The sequence below is a fragment of the Vanessa cardui genome, chromosome 2 (assembly GCF_905220365.1).
Source record: "Vanessa cardui chromosome 2, ilVanCard2.1, whole genome shotgun sequence".
NCBI classification, from domain to species: Eukaryota; Metazoa; Arthropoda; class Insecta; order Lepidoptera; family Nymphalidae; genus Vanessa; species Vanessa cardui.
Genome location: NC_061124.1, coordinates 10,003,089 through 10,021,911, shown reverse-complemented (window position 1 = coordinate 10,021,911; position 18,823 = coordinate 10,003,089). Strand labels below are relative to the sequence as shown.

The following is an 18,823-nucleotide window of genomic DNA, read 5'->3' as shown; positions in this document are numbered from 1 at the left end:
GCTCGTGTGTCTTGGCGAAATCTATAAATGTAGAAGTAGTGTCTACGTTATTTATTCATTTCAATGTTTCATTTCTTTGCTGCTATTTGGTTTTTACTTTTTTCAAAATCGTTAGAATAGGATCGATGTATGTATAAGAAGAAAAATTATCTAGTAACCCACAGAATTGATTCGAAATTATTAAGATTTTTTGTCCCTTTATTTTTCAATGAAACTTTTATATTATACTGCTTAACCTGTATTATTAGTTAAAATTGAATAAAATTAAATAGTACGTGCTACACTGAACTGCTATTAATGCAGTTCAGTGTGTTTATTTTAAAAAACAACGATATCATCTAGAAATATTGTCGTGTTATTCATCAATCACAATTTGCTTTTTAGATCGAGTATTAGATAATATATGATTCAGTATTAAAATTAAGTCCTTTTTTGTCGTCAAACAGAATTTTTATATAGTGACATTTTAAAACGTTGCATCTTAATTATCATACTTTATTATGATAAATTTTATTGGCGACATTGTAAATTTCAACGATGTCGATAAATCGTTCAGTGATTATAAAGAGGAGGCGAAAGGGTGAGGCCCACGTCGGGCGCCATCGTCATGCGCCGCCTACACCGCGCTCCCCGCGCCGCTCCTCTCTTTCGTACAGTTGCACGTTTCCAGCCAACGAAGTAGACGTGTGCGCGATATGCCGTTTAACCCACCGTCAGCGCTTCTTCATGCGAATTTCGCACATTGGTTCGTTGCATCGATGCATGGACCACACTAGATGCTTCTGCACATAAAATCAGTCATCTAACATATTAGGGATGTTTTCATTACCATTTATTATTTTAATCATAAAAAAATAGATCCATTGTTATCACTTAGTATCGTTAGAATCATCTGTTTAGTTAAACATGAACTATTCAATCATGATGCAACCCATTGTAAATAAATAGAAAGCAAAGAAAGTATTAGGCATTGATGTTTTAGTTTATGTTATGTGATATAAAAGCGACATGTGAACGTTTGATTTTATTAGTTGTATACCTAATATTTTTAACAAGTCCGTTAAATTAAAAATATATAATTGAATGACATAATATATTATTTACAGTTAAATTGTAATCGAAAATGAAAGTAATTAGTGAAATTCCTAGGCGCATTTTTATATTAGCTTTGGTATCAAACTAGTATTATTCGATATGGTTTTAGTCTCATGTTTTAACAAAAAACGAATGTTGAATGAAATAGATTGTTTGGTTTTTCAAATTTACGGCATTTCTCAAAGCAACATCGTTTTTATGTACAGTAAAATGTACATGTTTGGTTATATATGCTATGTACATGTATAGCCAATACGTGGGTGTTGTATAGAAGAAGTATCGAATAAAGGGAAAAAAGTCAGTTCAACGTTGCAACGTAGTTGGGAGATGTTTTTGTTAATTTTTTTGTGTTTCGTTGTTATTTTCCGCTGCTTTCTGGAAGCATGGAAGTAATGAATTGAAGAATTTGTATGTAACCGCGGCTATTTGAAACAACTATAAAACTCATTAACTTAAATATTTCAATTATTTTATGTTATAATATATTGCTTGTTATATAAAACTACCAATGATACTACGTTTACCGCAAAACATTTCCACGGGGTAGATAAATCGTTTGTTTTATCTAATGTAATCAAGAACTTGTAGTATTAAGTAGGTTAATATGTAAATTAACTGAAGTGCATTGTAGGGTAGGATGAGCTGTTGTCTCTATCTAACCCCCCTTTTATGTATTGAAGTATTATATATTTATATATTCGATAAACGAAAGAAACATGATCATTCTGAACTAAATAGGTATATTAGTAGAAATTTAACACCTCCGAAGAGAAGAATGTTTTCAACTGTGTATAAAAGCGCGTGCTCGGAGCTCGTTGCCAAGGTTACAGGGTGGGTGCGATCAGCTGGACTTACGTAAGGCACGCGGGCTAGTGAGGGCGGGGGCGCCGCGGGCTGAGGTTAGGGCCGATCGATACCTGCCTTCTCTTGCTGTCGCCCGGTTTTTACTGTAATCGTAACTAAACATAATTGTGCAAACTTATTTTTTTAATTTAATGCAAGAGGAATATAATAAAGTTATTCTACAATTCACAATAAGGAAATTTGATTTATTTTAACAATATTATTTTGGCTTTGTCAGCTACAAAGATATGTACTTATTCGATTTGAATCATCATTTTTAAAAGATTATGCAATGGTCATCAATATAAACAGTCGAAGCCAAATCGATTACAATTTGGCTCGTCGAGTCAAGAGAAAAATCGCCTAAATGAAAATTAGATTTTTATACCTGTTCTTTGCCGTATGCCCCAATATTTTTAAAGCGTTTGGTACATCATACCTTAGCACGTAGAGGTATATAATACAAATTACTTTAAGTTGAGATGGGACTTGAAGAATATTGCACGCCAAGAGGAAGTGGTGTCAGATAATGGATTGTCGCGGGCGGACGTTGCACAATGGTGTGATGACATCATAAATTTGTTAGACATTGAATACGAGCATGCAGTCCCTTGTATGAATACTAAGTTGAATTTATTATAAAATGAATTGACATCAATGAATTGATAGGAGACAGATTATTGCTCTATTAGATTAACTTCAGTAGCCAGTATGCATATATTAGTATTGGGATATGCAGTGTTACTTACGAGCTTTAAAAATAATAAGATTCTTCAATACTTGGTGTTCATACGATTTACGGAAGTAGAATCAAGAATGTAGCTTATTTTTACCTTATGGAACGATTAATAATAATTAAGTTATATTGGTCTGATTTTTTTAAATAAATAAACAATATAATTTGGTACGGCATGAAGATCAAATGCATAAGTACCTATTTCTTATTATTTAACCTTCCAGAACTCGTTTATGTTATGAGATAATGTTTTTGTAACAACCACTGCATAGAATACGTGCGTCTCAGGTATTTTATCTCAACGATTTAAAATGTTTCCTCAAGCTTTACTTGGCGTACCTACTGGCTACTCCCACACAAAAATATGAATATGTGGATATGTACGTAAAACGGAGCGCTGAGGCAGAAATGCATAATTTATTTTTCACACGTTACATATATTCTTAGACGTGTCTCGTGTTATGACTGAGGAAGTAATTAACTATTATGTATTAACATTTATAATAGGATTTACGCGTAGAGGAAAATAATATTTAGTTTAGTTTATTATTAAGTTGCGTTATTATCAATATAGAGAAGCAAGTTTTGCGCACTGAGAGATAGTTTGCACCGTATTTTATAACGTCTGGTGCATTCTCGTTAGCTATTAAAAAAAAGACTATAATTTGTATACTTTAGGTGTATTTGATATCTTTAACACGTCCACTAAATGACAATTAAGTTTATTATGAATATTAAATGAAAATTATTGATCCTAAAGTATAATATGTAATTTATAATTTTAAACGGCGTAGACTTAGTCTGCTTCAATATATTATATTATTTAATCTTCATATACAATTTGTTTTTCTAATTAAATTCTTAGTAGGTATAGTGTTAATGTTTTAAAATATGATGTAGAAAATTAATGTAGACGATACTTGCGACTGCACGGTGTACACGACATCAGTAAACAGGTTTGGCATGTATGAAGTGACTTTTATGTCGTTATTGTTGTTCGATACAACGATGGAATGTTCTGTGTAGTATCCGTCTTAAAACCTGTCCATAAACATTTAAATCCGATAGCCTAAAATATCTTAAGAGTACTTATTACGAACATACTGCAGCGCGTCATTGCTATTAAAATATTTAAGGCGTACGATGTTCAATTAAAATTTAATTTATCAACGGTATTTTTTCATCGTAATTACCATAAGGCATATAGATGTTCAGGGATGTTTTTTTTTTTACAAATGCTGTAATTGTTAATGCTTAAAATGATTTCGTTACTTCGTACTTTTTGTTTTTGCGTTCACGACATATTAAAATAAAACTATTTTTCATGATACCCGATCAAAAATTCCGAAAATTGAATAAAGTTATGTATATCTGCTATTGATAAGCATTAAAAATAGTTCTATTTTAATTTGTCACAACTTACACGCTACTTACTGCACACTTCTTATTTATGTTTGTATGTTTTTGTTCTTCTGTAGAATCATTTGATTTCTCTTCCTTTAATTCGGCTACTCGATTTTTGTTTTGATGCTTCGCTTTATTTATGTGGCTTGGGTGGTCTGTTATGTTGCAGCGCGCGTTTGTAATGGTGCTTGGCGATTCAGTGATGTCATATTAATGTGCAAGCGCGTGTGATATTGCGCTGGCGCAGCTATTAAAAGTTCGCGATGTCGTCACCCGCGCGTGCGCCATCCACCACCGTGCCACCCGGGGCCGGCATGCTACCTACCGGTCCTGGACCTTCTCGACAGCGCTCTCTGAAGGACCGACTCAAGGAGGGAATCACTGGACCCTTTCACTGGCAGTAAGTGCTCTTTGAATTTACGCTAAAAGCTTTTTTTTTCACAGGAAGCCAACACCTCTTGAATTCTCTGTACGCTTTTGTGTGTGTCGCATGATTGTACCTACGAACATGGTTTATAATTTTTCTCTTATCTACGCTCTCTAACAACATCTTGAGAATGGTCTGAAAACATCGTATTTAGGAAATTAGATCGGTGTTAAAACGTGTCGTGATAATCCTGTCCTCATGATTTGAAATCTCCAACAATGGCATTGCGTGTTTTCACTATTGCGTTACATTTTAGATAATCATTTATGAAATCTATGCCACAATATGCTACGTATCAGCTATATGAAACATATTTATCTTAGAAAATAGTAGAATAGTTTGTTTTTGTTAGTAAATGATAATATTTAAAAAAAAAACATGTTTTTATTTTAAAATGTATTCATGTAAATAAATAGAGTACATCAAAATGAAAGTATTGAAACGCAGAAGAACGTAATATGAAAAGAACAGAACTGTAGGAATAGTTAATATAATTTGTTACGCTGTTTCCCTAGAAAATATTTTCAAAATCAGTCGGCTTTAGATTCGATTTGCAAGGCAAAGAGCTTGAAGTCGGCTATACTTTTTGCGATAGGAGGTGCATCTGTCAACGGGAATTCAATTTGTTTCAAATCCAACTCTCTATCTTGTATATCCTGTGTCGAGATATGAAAGTTTATACTTCACATCATCACGATTTCCTGCCCTATGAGTTTGCCCACTTGCCTGTTGCTGTTTTAGTCGTAAAAAAACAGAAGCACATGTAGATATGATTTATCTCGAAAAATATTTAAAATGTTAACCTCGTTGTTAATTGGTTATAAATACTTTGAGAGAAATTTATTATTTACTTGACATTGGATGGCCAAATTCAAGAAGAAGTAATAATTTAGTATAATATTATAAGCGCCGAGATGGCCCAGTGGTTAGAACACGTGCATCTTAACCGATGATTGCGGGTTCAAACCCAGGCAAGCACCGCTGATTCATGTGTTTAATTTGTCTTTATAATTCATCTCGTGCTCCGCGGTGAAGGAAAACGTCGTGAGGAAACCTGCATGTGACAAATTTCATAAAAATTCTGCCACATGTGTATTTCACCAACCCGCATTGGAACAGCGTGGTGGAATATCTTCCAAAACCTTCTCCTCAAAGGGAGAGGAGGCCTTTAGCCCAGCAGTGGGAATTTACAGGCTGATACTTTACTTTACTTTTAATAATTATATATAACTTATCTAAGTATCTATGTATATCACAAAAGATCATAAAGGTACACGTTTGTACCAGACTGGTCTCTGTCCGAGAAATGATTTCATTTAAAAGTCTGAAAGTTAGGCGTTTTAGTAAGTTTCCTACCTCCATAATAATTAGTGGTACAAATATTTGCGTACGTGTAGCGTAACCTTTATGATCTTTTATGTGTACATTAGCTCCATCTACTAGACCCTTATCTCAATGAACAGTCGTGCCTGAGGCACTTCTGGTATATATTATGTAAACGTAATTTAATTTAAATTACTACTTCCGATTCCTGAGACCCTGGTATTTATTACGTATGCATAATGTGTCAAATTAATTTTTATAAGTTTTATATTATCGGCGTAATGGTGTGAGGTTAGCTTATTATTTATATTTATATAATTATAATATTACGTTCCGATTTATTTTTTATATTAGTTCCGATTTCTTTCAATTCTATGTATTTTGATCGGAAGCAAATATTTCGAATACTATTTTACTTTAATTCTTTTTAAAATCAGGAAATATTTTTTACGTGCGTATTACTATGTTATTGCTGTATAAATTTATGAGTATTTATTATAAAACATAATTGAATTCTTAAGTTGGATTAGTAAATTGAGGAATATTTCGAATGAATCTTAAGATATTTAAGTTGGCTGTGAGTGGGCTTGTGAATTTTAAGTAGGCTAGTCTTAGAACTCATGAGAACTATACGCCGCTAATTCCGTGGCGTTAGTCGCATCGCTTATCATGCCCGGAGCGTTCTTTGTTATAGAGCTGTGCTCCGTAGTTCATGTGGCACGCCGTCCTTGGCCGACATAAAATGTTTAGGCACAAACCATCGCGAACCAAGTGGTAGGAGGGGGGTGAATCAACCGGCATTGTTTCCTTTGTCCCATCTTCTACGTATCTATATCACAAATGAGCTACGTTTGTTGCAAAAACATGTAATGTTGGGTCTTTACCGTAGCTCCCGGACTGCATTCGCAATTCAGCCTATGTTAGTCGTCTTCCGCTCTAGTTACCTCAAATTGTAGTCTATCTTAGTGCTTATTATTTATCATGATACTACTGTTTGAATAAGAAAATTGTACGGCATTTGACTTTTCTTTTGCGTAACAGTCTCTTTTTTTATAAATTTATAGTGTCTGTCTAACAAGCCTCAATGACTTTACACTCGTTTCATTCGATTTTATATTTCGTTTTATGGAAATAGAGGAAAACTTTCCGGAACCCTGTGCAGGATGAATTTCGGTATGAATCCATCAAAGTGCACTGGAGTGACGTTGTGGAATATTCTTTGATATGTCTCCTTTGAATGATAGGAATTTTAGATTTTTGTGTTGCCTCGAAGAAGGCAGCGTTGTGAAAGGGATCTTTGCCATTGATCGATAAGTCATAGAATATTACATAGTATTATGGAATACTTGACTAAATAGATAAAATCTTGCTTGACGTAAAATCCATTCTAGCATTTGGATAAAAAAATATTTGCTGCCAATGTTGAAGTCTGTAACACCAAAATCGAAATCTAAAATAAAGATAATGCTAAGTATAAGTTCTGAGTGAGGTAGCGACTAAAAGAGACTGGTATGGACATAATGTCATTCGAAAATCTTAATACTCGGTCAGATATGGCGGTATTGAAAAGTTCTCATGCTTCGGAATATCTGGCCTCTTCAGATTCTGCTTTTAAATGCAACGCAACTGCATATAACCTAAAGGTTAGCGTTTCATATGAAAAAACTTATAGTTTGGCATCATCTACGGTTTACGCGTATTGAACTACGTTCAATCCCCATTATTGAGTCGTCAGACCTTGTCAACCATGCTTTGTTATTCTTAAACTTTCTCCGAATTGCGATTCGTCTTCTGGTATATGTTGTTTATGTGGTCTTGTTTCTGTAAGGTAATACAAAACATCACATTTATTAATATAAATTATATGATTTTACCCAGCTAGTTCTGTAATTATTGCTTCTTTAAGTATTTCACTTAATATCAAAATTTCCCCACAGACAAAGGTCAGCTTATTTTGAAATACTAATAAACTTATGTATTACCTATAACATTTGATGTGAATGCAGCGTATTCAAATCTTCATTTTCCTTTTCTTTCAATGAATCGCTGTTATAATTTATACGTAAAAGTCATAAGGTCCAAAGAAAAAAAAAAGAGCATTGACTCTAAAATATTTATCACGTAGAATATTTACAAAGCATACGAAACATTGTCTTTGGGTTAGAATCGTGACGAGCTCAAGTACACGAGGTCATGTCACATTGAACGGGTAACAGCAGAGTCACGCGCGCCTTGCGCCGTACAAAACGAACCGTCTCATCGACCACCTACCGCGACCGATCGATTTCACACCTACGCCTTTGTCGCATCTGTATCTATTTTCCCTTTTCTTATTTACATATCAATATTGCATCCAATTGTGTGATTGCTGATTAGCATATCTTTGTTCAAGGAAATTTAAACATCAACGAAGCGTTGTAAACATATTCGTGATTAACTGACACTTTTTATCAGAATTGCGTAAAACGGTATCATTTCAGAGAAATTTTTCGCTTTGACATAATCTACATGAATCGAACAATTCAAGTAACACGCAATGTTCGATTCCAGTGACTTCTTAGTCATGGTTTTAAAAGTAGCTTAGATATCTACCTTCTATAAAGCAATATTATTCATCATGAAGATTTATTGTTTTCTTAATGAAATTGTCAATATTGACACAGCTGGCATATACCTGAGGCATCTAAACCTACTTTCATGAGTGGCGTTGTAAAATAGACTATATGTTTTAGTTCTGACAGGCGAAATGCTACTGCGCATTATATGTTACAGATAACAAAGAGAGTGCAGAGATAAATGTAGGCGAGCCCCCTGTTTTATGTTTGCCTGATATCACTTGCTCCCATTGTTTAATTTGCAAAGAAAATGGATAAGATAAAAATGTTGCAAGGCTAATTCTCACTGTAGGAAATCAAAACGTTCGCAACTGACGGCGGCTGACAGCGCTTTTAGTCACGTACAAATATTTTGCCAAACTTACTTATTTAGTTGACATATTCTGTTTTAACTTTAGAACGTATTATCTTAAATGATAACTTAAAAGTGTTTGAAGAATGTCTTCTGCAAATATTGTGTCAGTTTAAATTGTTTTGCATGTCAAAATTAATATGAATTTTCTTTCTAGAATTTTCTCATTATTCTTGCAGCATTAAATATGTATATTGTGATTCTGATAATACTATACTATACTTTGTGCGCATGTTCATGTTTACACTTAAAACTTAAGATGAAACTTTAAAATAACATGCAGGGATTCGAGTTCGCCGTTTGAAGCGTTATCTCCGGATGATTCGAGTCCATTCTGTAATTGATGCCCGGAGCGGTGCAATGAGATGTGTGTAATTGAATGATTGGCGGCGGCGCCAGCTGGACACCTCTCGAGATGATGCTCGGCAGGCGCATCCGTCTGACATACATCATTGCTTACTGCGCACTACTGTGCTTGTAAGAGTATCGAGGGGATTTTCTTGTACTTATTTAACAAGGTCCTAATAGGATGCATTTACGTCATTTATTGATAAAACGTTGAGTTAAAGCACAATTGGTATATCCAGTTGGTATAGTGTAATTACTGCATGCATTGCGGATTGAATCCATATCATTTGGGTATTATGTCGGATATAGTCTGCGGATAAAACTAATATACTCGTCGAATTAAGTGTATTGTAAAATGTGATCGATGTTTGAGATGACTGTCTGCCATATATAGTGATAAAAATATAATCTTTAGCTATTACGTAGCCAATAGCCAAATAGAATAAACAGATTTCCATACGTATTGTTGTTAAATGTTATACGTTTAGCTGGAAGAGAGATTTGTTTTAGAATTTATTAATTTCATTGCGACTAGCTTGTTTTAACATTAATCCTCGTTGTATACGCAGCCTTTTTAGTATTTTATAGCGATGTTTTAATAAAGTCGAACTAAACCTATGGTAGTCGTAGTGTTTTACAATGCATTTTGAATCTCACTCATAACATATAAACAGTAATAAAGAAAACGTTTAAAAATATGTAATATATAGTTTACTTTTATATAATAGTTTTCATGAGAGAACAATTTTTTTTTTCATGCACAAAAATACCGAGATAATGATCCGATGTTCGAATAACCATATTGATGAAACATTTTGATGAAGAAGTGATAGTCCCGGATTAAAATCGAGAGACCATTGCATTTAACAATATTCTCGTGCTCATTAGTTTAAGGAGATATAATGAGGGAATGTGGGGAATATCAACCACATGTGGGTAAAGGGATGTATACATTTGATACTGTTATATTACTGTCTATTCCCATATAAAAGGAATCCAGTGCATCCTCTTTTCAACCGACTTCAAAAAGGTTATCAATTCGTCTGTATTTTTTGTTTATGTTTCTTACCTCATAACTTTTCACTAGGTGGACCAATTTTGATATATTTTTTTAAGAGTAAAAACTTATAATATCCATAATTTCCGCGGCTTCGCTCGTGTTTTAGAGGTTGGTTATTATGTGTTAGGTAAAAAAGTAGCATATGTCCTTTGTTGGAGTTCAAGTTTGCTTCATAACAAATTTCATCAAAAACAGTTCATTGGTTTGGTCTTGAAAAAGTGACAGACAGAGTTACTTTGATGTTATTATATTAGTATATATATATGTTTATAACAATATATGTGATTGAGATTTGTTGTAATGATAGCGTTATGGTATTACCTACATGTCATAGGTCGGTTAGAAATCCTTTGTTCGTCCGTTGAAAAATAAACAGAAAGCAAATAGTATAAGGAGTCGTGATGGCCCAGTGGTTAGAACGCGTGCATCTTAACCGATGATTGCTTAATAATTTGTTATTATATATTAATAATTTGTCTTTATAATTCATCTCGTGCTCAGCGGTGAAGGAAAACATCGTAAGGAAACCTGCATGTGACAAATTTCATAGAAATTCTGCCACATGTCTATTCCACCAACCCGCATTGAAACAGCGTGATGGAATATGTTCCAAACCTTCTCCTCAAAGGGAGAGGGGGCCTTTAGCTCAGTAGTGGGAATTTACAGGCTGTTGTTGTTGTTGTTGAAATAGGATAAGGGTTCATTCAGGCTACAGTTCCGAGTTTGTTAGTCACGCGTCCTCAGTTCACACTTCACAGACGGAACTAAGAAGTAATGATTTTAACTACTATTGCAATAAATTCGATAGAATTAAGTGCTCCAGACATATTTTGTAAACAACTAAGAACCGAAATGTAATAAACAGATCTCCATATGCGGCTCGTATACATTTTATTACTTCAAATTGTTTACAAATACCGTTTAATGTAACATTAAAATCAATCTTAAAATAGATCAAAAGTCTTATCTAGATTTAGTAGAAATAACATATCAATTAAATTAATTGAAATTGCATGCAATGCACAGTCGGTTTTAAAGATTAGTGTTTTTTAGTTTTTAATAAAATAATTCGTACATGACTGAATGTAGGAAGTCATTGATAAGGATAAGTGTTCTCGGAAATAATTAATCTTTGAGATTCATATATATTTTTAGCCATAATATGTCATAAAAGGCAATGTCAGGTGATAAAGATTAATGAAAATAAAGAAAACCCGCTGCATAACTTAATGTGTGTACGAAAACCGGCGTTTGTCGGATGAAATTCTACTACCTAAGGCATTGGAACAGGGTGGCGTGTTCAATTCGAAACCGCTACATCAAGATGAGAGATGATCTTCATGTAACAGTAGAACTATTGTTACTAATATATGAAGTCTAACCATAGGCGAAGTATTAAGGCTCTGGTTTCGAACTTCTAGAAGCCTGCCTGCAGATTTCGTTTGAATATTAAGACTAGTCCTTAGAGAATTAGTTTCATAGGCAGTATACAGGACATGACATTATTATATTTATGGTTACAGAGACATTGTAATTACGAAATAATAATTATGGACTTTGAATAATAACGTATCTCTGTGGTCGGTGTACATGAAGAGATCATTTTTTGTGATTTATAAATTCGAAGTTTCAAATATATTGATGATATTGATAAGACACAGGTAATAATTACTATCGCGACGCAAAATGAGCTACGTGTACGAGATAATGTTTTAAATCAGTCGATAAGTTATACTGAAGCTGATTGATATTATGTTTAATTTAATGGAGTAATAACCAGATATATTGTTATGTGTTAATTTGTGTTTAAAAATGTTTGTTATTTAAAAGTACGTTCTAGTTTTACGGATGAATTTTTTTGGATTTATTGGGTATGTATTGTTTTTAACATTTATTCCATCAACGTTATTTAATTATTTCTTTTTGGTAGAAATTTCTGGAAATTTAAGTGTAAGATCAAATTAAAAATTAATGAATGCAATGTTTTAATGTCAATCGTCGTTAAGTTTTGAGCTAAATCTCATTGATTTTATTAGGTAATTGTTAGGAATAACGAAGACGCGATCTTCTAGCTATATCTATTAGTTTTGTGACATGGTTATGTGGACGATAATTGACTAAAAAAGTTTTGTTTTAAATATTAACTATTATGCCTCTGTCTTTCGCGTAGTTTCATACTTGTTATTTATAAGGTTCGTCTTTCACACATTATTGAAAGTTAGAAATATATTCACATATTTACCGGGGATAGTAATTATTTATAAATTTGCTAGTTTCTTGAAATTCTCTATGTATATGTTTTTGTATTACGTCAGCATTTTTTCTAGACATTAGATAAAAAATATTCACGGGTAGGGATTTGTGTAAGAGGGCATGGGTAGGTTAGGAGGTCATTAATACTCAGCTGTCAAGCAGTTATACGATTACAAAGTATTGTTGTGTTACGATTTGAAGGGCTTAGTGCGCCAGATTCCCAAATTCCCATGGATGGCGCATTGGTTATATGAGAAATTATTAATTTAAATTGATATTTCTTTCAGTACCAATACATATGGTCAGTGTTGACCACTTACCATAATTTGCAATTACGCTTAGCGAAATGACATAAAATTCTAGTTTAAGGCTATAATTCTAGTTTAAAGCTATAAAATATAAATTAAATTAAAAATAAATATAATTGTTGTACAATTACCACAATAACGATGTCAATATGTCCTCAGTTCTTTAGAAGTATAGAACTTTCGCATTTATAACATCATTACTAGAAAATGCCAGTAACATTCTGCATTAACTATTATAGTAAAGACTGGTAACATTCCGCAGTGAATATTATTTATCGATTTACACTAATTAGATCAGGCTTGCTACTAAAAGGGATTCTATTTCAATCATATCTTAGTAGATCAGAGGATATATGGTGTAAATAATGCAATGTGTAGGTTGAAGAAAATGGAATAATAACAGTTGCATATAGTAGAGATATATCCTCGTCTCACTTTGAGAAGTTTTGGAGCTAATTCTGCCATGCTGTTCGGTTGTGGTTGGGTTGATACAACTGTCGTGAAATTTTCTTGAAATTAGACACACGTAGGTTTCCTCTATGTGTTTCCTTCATCGCTAACACGAGATGTGGTATAAACTTAAATTAAGCATATGGAAATATAATGGTTCAAACAGGTTAGAATTGAAGTAGTAGTCGTCAGTTAAGATGCAATCGTTCTAACTACTGGGCCATCTCGGTTCTTCATTTTTGTCCTCGGTCAATTTCAATACACATGTGAAAATATACGACAAAAGTGAACTTTTAGGTATACTTATGTTACATAATATTGTTATAGTATAAGTTTCATTATTTTAAGTTTTGAAAGTTGGAATTGCTTACTCTAGTCTTAGTAAAGTAAATACTTACGTTTATATAGACCGGGAAACTCATTAAAGTTCCTCAATTGTTGGACGATAGGCAGAAAAGTTTTGTTTCGAAACAAGTATTAATTAATTCGTGTAAGCGACCACAATGCCGTGTCAAGTACAGGCAACCCTTTCGTTCTATCGGGACTATTTGAATTGAAATCTTATTTTAAGATATTGTTTTTTGTAAACTGATCTTTTAACTTTACGTTTTCGTGGTACGTATATTTATAGTGCAATAAAAATTGCTTTATAAAGTCATACAGTTCGTGATAATTGCTTCTGCTTTAAGCTTATAATAAACTTGGAACTTGGGCCAAACTAATTACAGTAATCTTGTTAACATAATTAGGACCCCGCGTGTAGTAGACGAGCTTATTTGTTATCAGGTCAGACGTATCATATTAAATGGGAAGAAAAATGAAAACCTAATTATACGTAATACAAGTAGGCACTCACAAGCACTTTGGAATCGTCGTTATTTTAATGACCGTATACAAACATAATACGCTAATGTATATACAATTATACATACATCATATATACTTAGTAGATACACACAAGCACGTAATATTGTATGATTTACTTATTAAACCAGTATGAAAACCAATGTACACAAAATTTTAACCTTGTGACATTAGTCGAAGTGTCCGTCAGTTCTCAGTGTAATGTCGTTTGTGAGTTACAGCAGATTTAATTTTAAAAAAATGTATTCGCTCGCATTAATATTACAGAAAAAGTAGGTATATGAGAGAAAACGATTTGGAAACGTTGACCCATTTCGACCTCCACATAATACTCTAAACGGATAATTAGCGATTTATAAAAAAAGTTGTAAATGAAATTAAATGTCGACCTCTTTACATGATTTAAATTTATCTTATTAATACTGGCCATAAATAATTAGTATGAAAATAAAACCTACGTCATTATCAAGGTTTACGCCAGCTATAAGTTATCTTCAACAATATAACTTAATTAGAATGAAGCCAAAAGAAAGCTATACATTTCCACGATATATACTACGAGTACTTTAGTTGTTTGGCTGAAAAAACTTCAAATTATATTAAAACTTGTTTCAAGCGACTTCGTCTGTTAGCTAACAATGGTTTTATATTTTAAAATGTTAACGCTAAAACAATATAAGGTTTTTTTTTTTTTAATTTTAAATTTAAATATCGAATTATTGGTATTCGTGTTTGAATACAGTTACGCAAAAGGTCAAAGGTCACACGTCATAAAAGAAACTTACCGTTTATATTTCAGTAGGTCTTTGTTCGATGACAGGAGGATGAGATTTTTTTTGCACATATTTTTAATTTATTTATAACATACTGACAAACAAGTACCACAAAAAATGGCGGTGTAAGAAAAATTAAGCATTCCGTAAATGCGCTACCAACCTTCGGAATTAGGAGAAGTTTTGTCCCCCGTGTCTGTAATTCATTGGCGAACTCTCCCTTAAAATGGGAAGAAACGATGTCAGTTTTACATACATACATTTATTATGATGCCTACCTTCAACGTTAGAAAAACCAGAGTTCCTTCCAGCGACTATATATACTTTAATGTACCAAATTTTTAATCTATGATGCGTGATGCGTGTTGTTATTTTGCTTATTTTCATTTATATCAATAACACGGTTTTTTCTATCTATATATTATGTCGTATATTTTGTAAAACCCGCTATATATAAGTATTTCATAGTTCTTGAATGAAATAAACGTCATACTGATTATTTAAATCTTTATTGTTTCCTTGTTTAATTTTGTAATAAATGATACTTTGTATGTTGTAACATAGAGGTGGATCGGATCATGTTATGCATAGGAATAGACCAATTTACTTATATTTTTTTAAATTGCAAAAATGTTTAAAATAAGCAGTCATAATCATAAATAAGCGTATTGTATATATTTGACATAATACGTAACTATATAAATATTTCATTAAATTAAGTTCAAATAGCATATAAATAAATATTTGAATGTAATACAATTTATTATCTCAACGATGATGTAGGTGTATGCAGCCTTGTTCATAAATAAGTATATGAATAACAAGAAAAGTAAATTATTCGATCACCATCTACTACTTCCGTTACTGGAAAATACCTATATAATGCAATCTTTAAGGCAGGTTGTATTACCAAGATTCTATAAGTATAGACTGCAACTTTATAATAAAGCAACCAATTTTATAGACTTTTATAGACATAATTACTCGTATTTTAAAATATTTTACCTTGTTAGCTAGTTCACGTAAACGTTCAACTATCTTTCTTCTCGGAAGTCTTGTTTGTTTTAATACTGGAAGCAAGCAAACTTATCAAGATAACGTGAAATGTTTGTACAGAACGCGTTGTCATTGCTCTCTTGAACCGTATAACGCTCGATCATATTATATTTAAATTAAGACACTTGAATCATTACACAAAACAGTTTTAAACGATCAAAAATTAAATGGAAAGGGTACCACTTATACATGCTTTGTCCTATAATTGTAAAAAAATATTTATCAGTACGTAACTATCTCAAGTTTTAACCCTATGATGTATGTACGTTAATAAATTTGACAAACTATCCGAATATGAGATGCCCTAATGCAGTAATGAAGAAAATTGAAGATAGCACCATAGAAGCCGAAACTATAAAGAGATGGGAGCTGTTTATGCAAGTTGGTTTAATTGTTTGTTTTAATAGTCCATGCCACTTGTAAAACCATGATTTACAAGTGGCATGGACTGTTAAAATAATCGATTGAAGACGATCCACGCCCTGGACGATTGAGGCCATCACGTCAGACATCGATCAAAAAGTTGGAAGATACTCGGCGATAAAGTAAACTGGAATCTTAGAGTTTTAGCGATCATACATAACAATGATCTATGCAGTGCAAAGCTCGGTGCAAGATGAACGTCGAGAATGCTCTCACAGAAAACAAAAGTGAATTGAAGTGTCTTAGCACTTTTTCGAGCTTCGAGTGTCGGAATCAGCCGGGAAGGCAATGTCATGTCATTGAATGAAAATAATAAAATGTGTTGTTACGCCCATCTGCTTCCTTCGTAACAAGTCTCATGGTTGCAATCTGTTTTGATTTTGCTTTTGATGTATGTAATGACATTTAAAACGACGATTAAGTTTTGTATTAAAAATATTGAGTATATAATTTTATTTAATACGATATGTTATTATATTTTGTGTCTGAATTATGAACTGAATTTCTTTATATGTGTTAACGTTATTATTTGTAATGTATTTAGCTATTTATTGTAATTTGCAGCTAATATGGTAAGAGCTATAAAAATAAATAAAAATGATATAAATTTAACTTTTGTGGTTGCGCTCGTAAATCAGCAGCGAGGGCAATTATGGTGCGTATGTATTGACTAGAGCGATTATTTTGATTTACACGGCTCGTTGAAAGCTGTTACATTATGCCGTGTCTTTGCAATAAGAAAATTGCCAATTTTAATGCCATCAATATGCGTTGCTGTCAAGTTTCTGTAATTACACGAAGATGTCAACAATTTTAAATTAAATATCGAACATTGTTTTTTTTTATTTTTAATCGGTATACATCAAAGATGGAGGAAGAAATTTATAGCACAGCTTTTGGCGAGATACAAACAGTTTGTCGTTTTGTTCCAGTGGAAACGCAACTTAACACGTTTTCCATTGGCATTTTGACAGCCTGATAAAATTGTACAGGTCGCATTTCATTTTACAAATTCGATAGTGACTCACATAAAAGTTTTAATGTGTGAAGGTCATCGAAGGTTATAGATATATGAAATTGTTATTAAACGCTGCACCTTCTGACCTTGGCGTTGTAGTGAATGGTAAACAAATGCACCGAAGGCGGCAGATGACTCGCAGCTGGATGCTGTTTAATAAACATCGTTATCCTTCGTTAATTTACATTTACGTTACGCGGAGTAATGAATTTATAAATAGAACTGAAACGTTTATGGTATATTCTGAATATTCACTAAGAATATTAAATATGTTATTCATGAATAATTATATGTTTAAGGAAATATTGTCGTAAATGACTTCATTGTTTTCAGTACTTATGACTTTTTAGTTTTATTAGTATTAGTATTAGTATTAGTTTACTTGGTGGTAGGGCTTTGTGCAAGCCCGTCTGGGTAGGTACCACCCACTCATCAGTTATTCTACCGCCAAACAACAGTATTCAGTATTGTTGTGTTCCGGTCTGAAGGGTGAGTGAGCCAGTGTAACTACAGGCACAAGGGACATAACATCTTAATTCCCAAGGTTGGTGGCACATTGACGATGTAAGGAATAGTTAATAATTCTTACAGCGTTAATGTCTATGGGCGATGGTGACCACTTACCATCAGGTGGCCCATATGCTCGTCCACCAACCTATACCATAAAAAAAAAAAAAAAAAAAAAATTACTTCCGATAAGGTGATAGATTACTGCACTGACTGCACTTACGATACAATATTTTATATATCCGATATACCTACATTTATTAATTAAAGACATAAAGTGTGAAGCATGTTTCATTGTTTATCTTATAACGATTCATATAACTAGAGTTTAAGAATTATTTTTATATGTGTATTGTTTTATTAAGAAGGTTTTTATACAATCCGCTTACCTCTAGATGTCGCTGTAACACATTAAATAATATGTATATACAACGTTTGGACTGATCGCCATGAAATTCAGTATAGGTACAATTGACACGGACGATGTCTATACTAAACTATACTAATATTATAAATGCGAAAGTAACTCTTTCTGTCTGTTACTGCGTTACGGTCAAACAACTAAACCGAACGAAGTTTAGCTAACATGAACTCTAAGGACATAGGTTATTTTTATGTTTTTTTTTTATCATCATTACCCATAGGCAATGACGCTGTAAGAAATATTAACTATTCCTTAAATCGTCAATGCGCCACCAACCTTTTGCACTAAGATATTATGTCCCTTGTGCCTGTACTTACACTGGCTCACTCACCCTTCAAACCGGAACACAACAATACTGAGTACTGTTGTTTGGCGGTAGAATAACTGATGAGTGGGAAGTACCTACCCAGACGGGCTTGCACAAAGTCCTACCACCAACACCTAACGACCAATTCCTAAAACGAGAGCTAAACCGCGGGCGATACTTAAGAGGACGCATATATGTAACGCAAGCCGGGCATTATACTAGTTAATGTAAAATGCG

The 18,823-nt window shown here is 33.0% G+C and overlaps 1 protein-coding gene across 5 annotated transcripts in view; it reads left to right on the top strand.

Moving 5' to 3' along the window:
* LOC124535201 (TLD domain-containing protein 2) overlaps positions 1-18,823 on the top strand; it is a 96,898-nt gene that overhangs the window by 3,247 nt on the left and 74,828 nt on the right. For 3 of the 5 annotated variants that reach the window (XM_047111465.1, XM_047111394.1, XM_047111379.1), the window contains exon 2: positions 4,248-4,478. The exons of 1 other annotated variant lie outside the window; for it this stretch is intronic. In XM_047111465.1, coding sequence (XP_046967421.1) covers positions 4,342-4,478 — 137 coding nt within the window. In that variant the 5' untranslated portion in view covers positions 4,248-4,341. Of the gene's footprint in view, positions 1-658; positions 746-4,247; positions 4,479-18,823 lie in introns of those variants that run through there. One more of the 5 variants, XM_047111387.1, reaches the window with a different exon arrangement.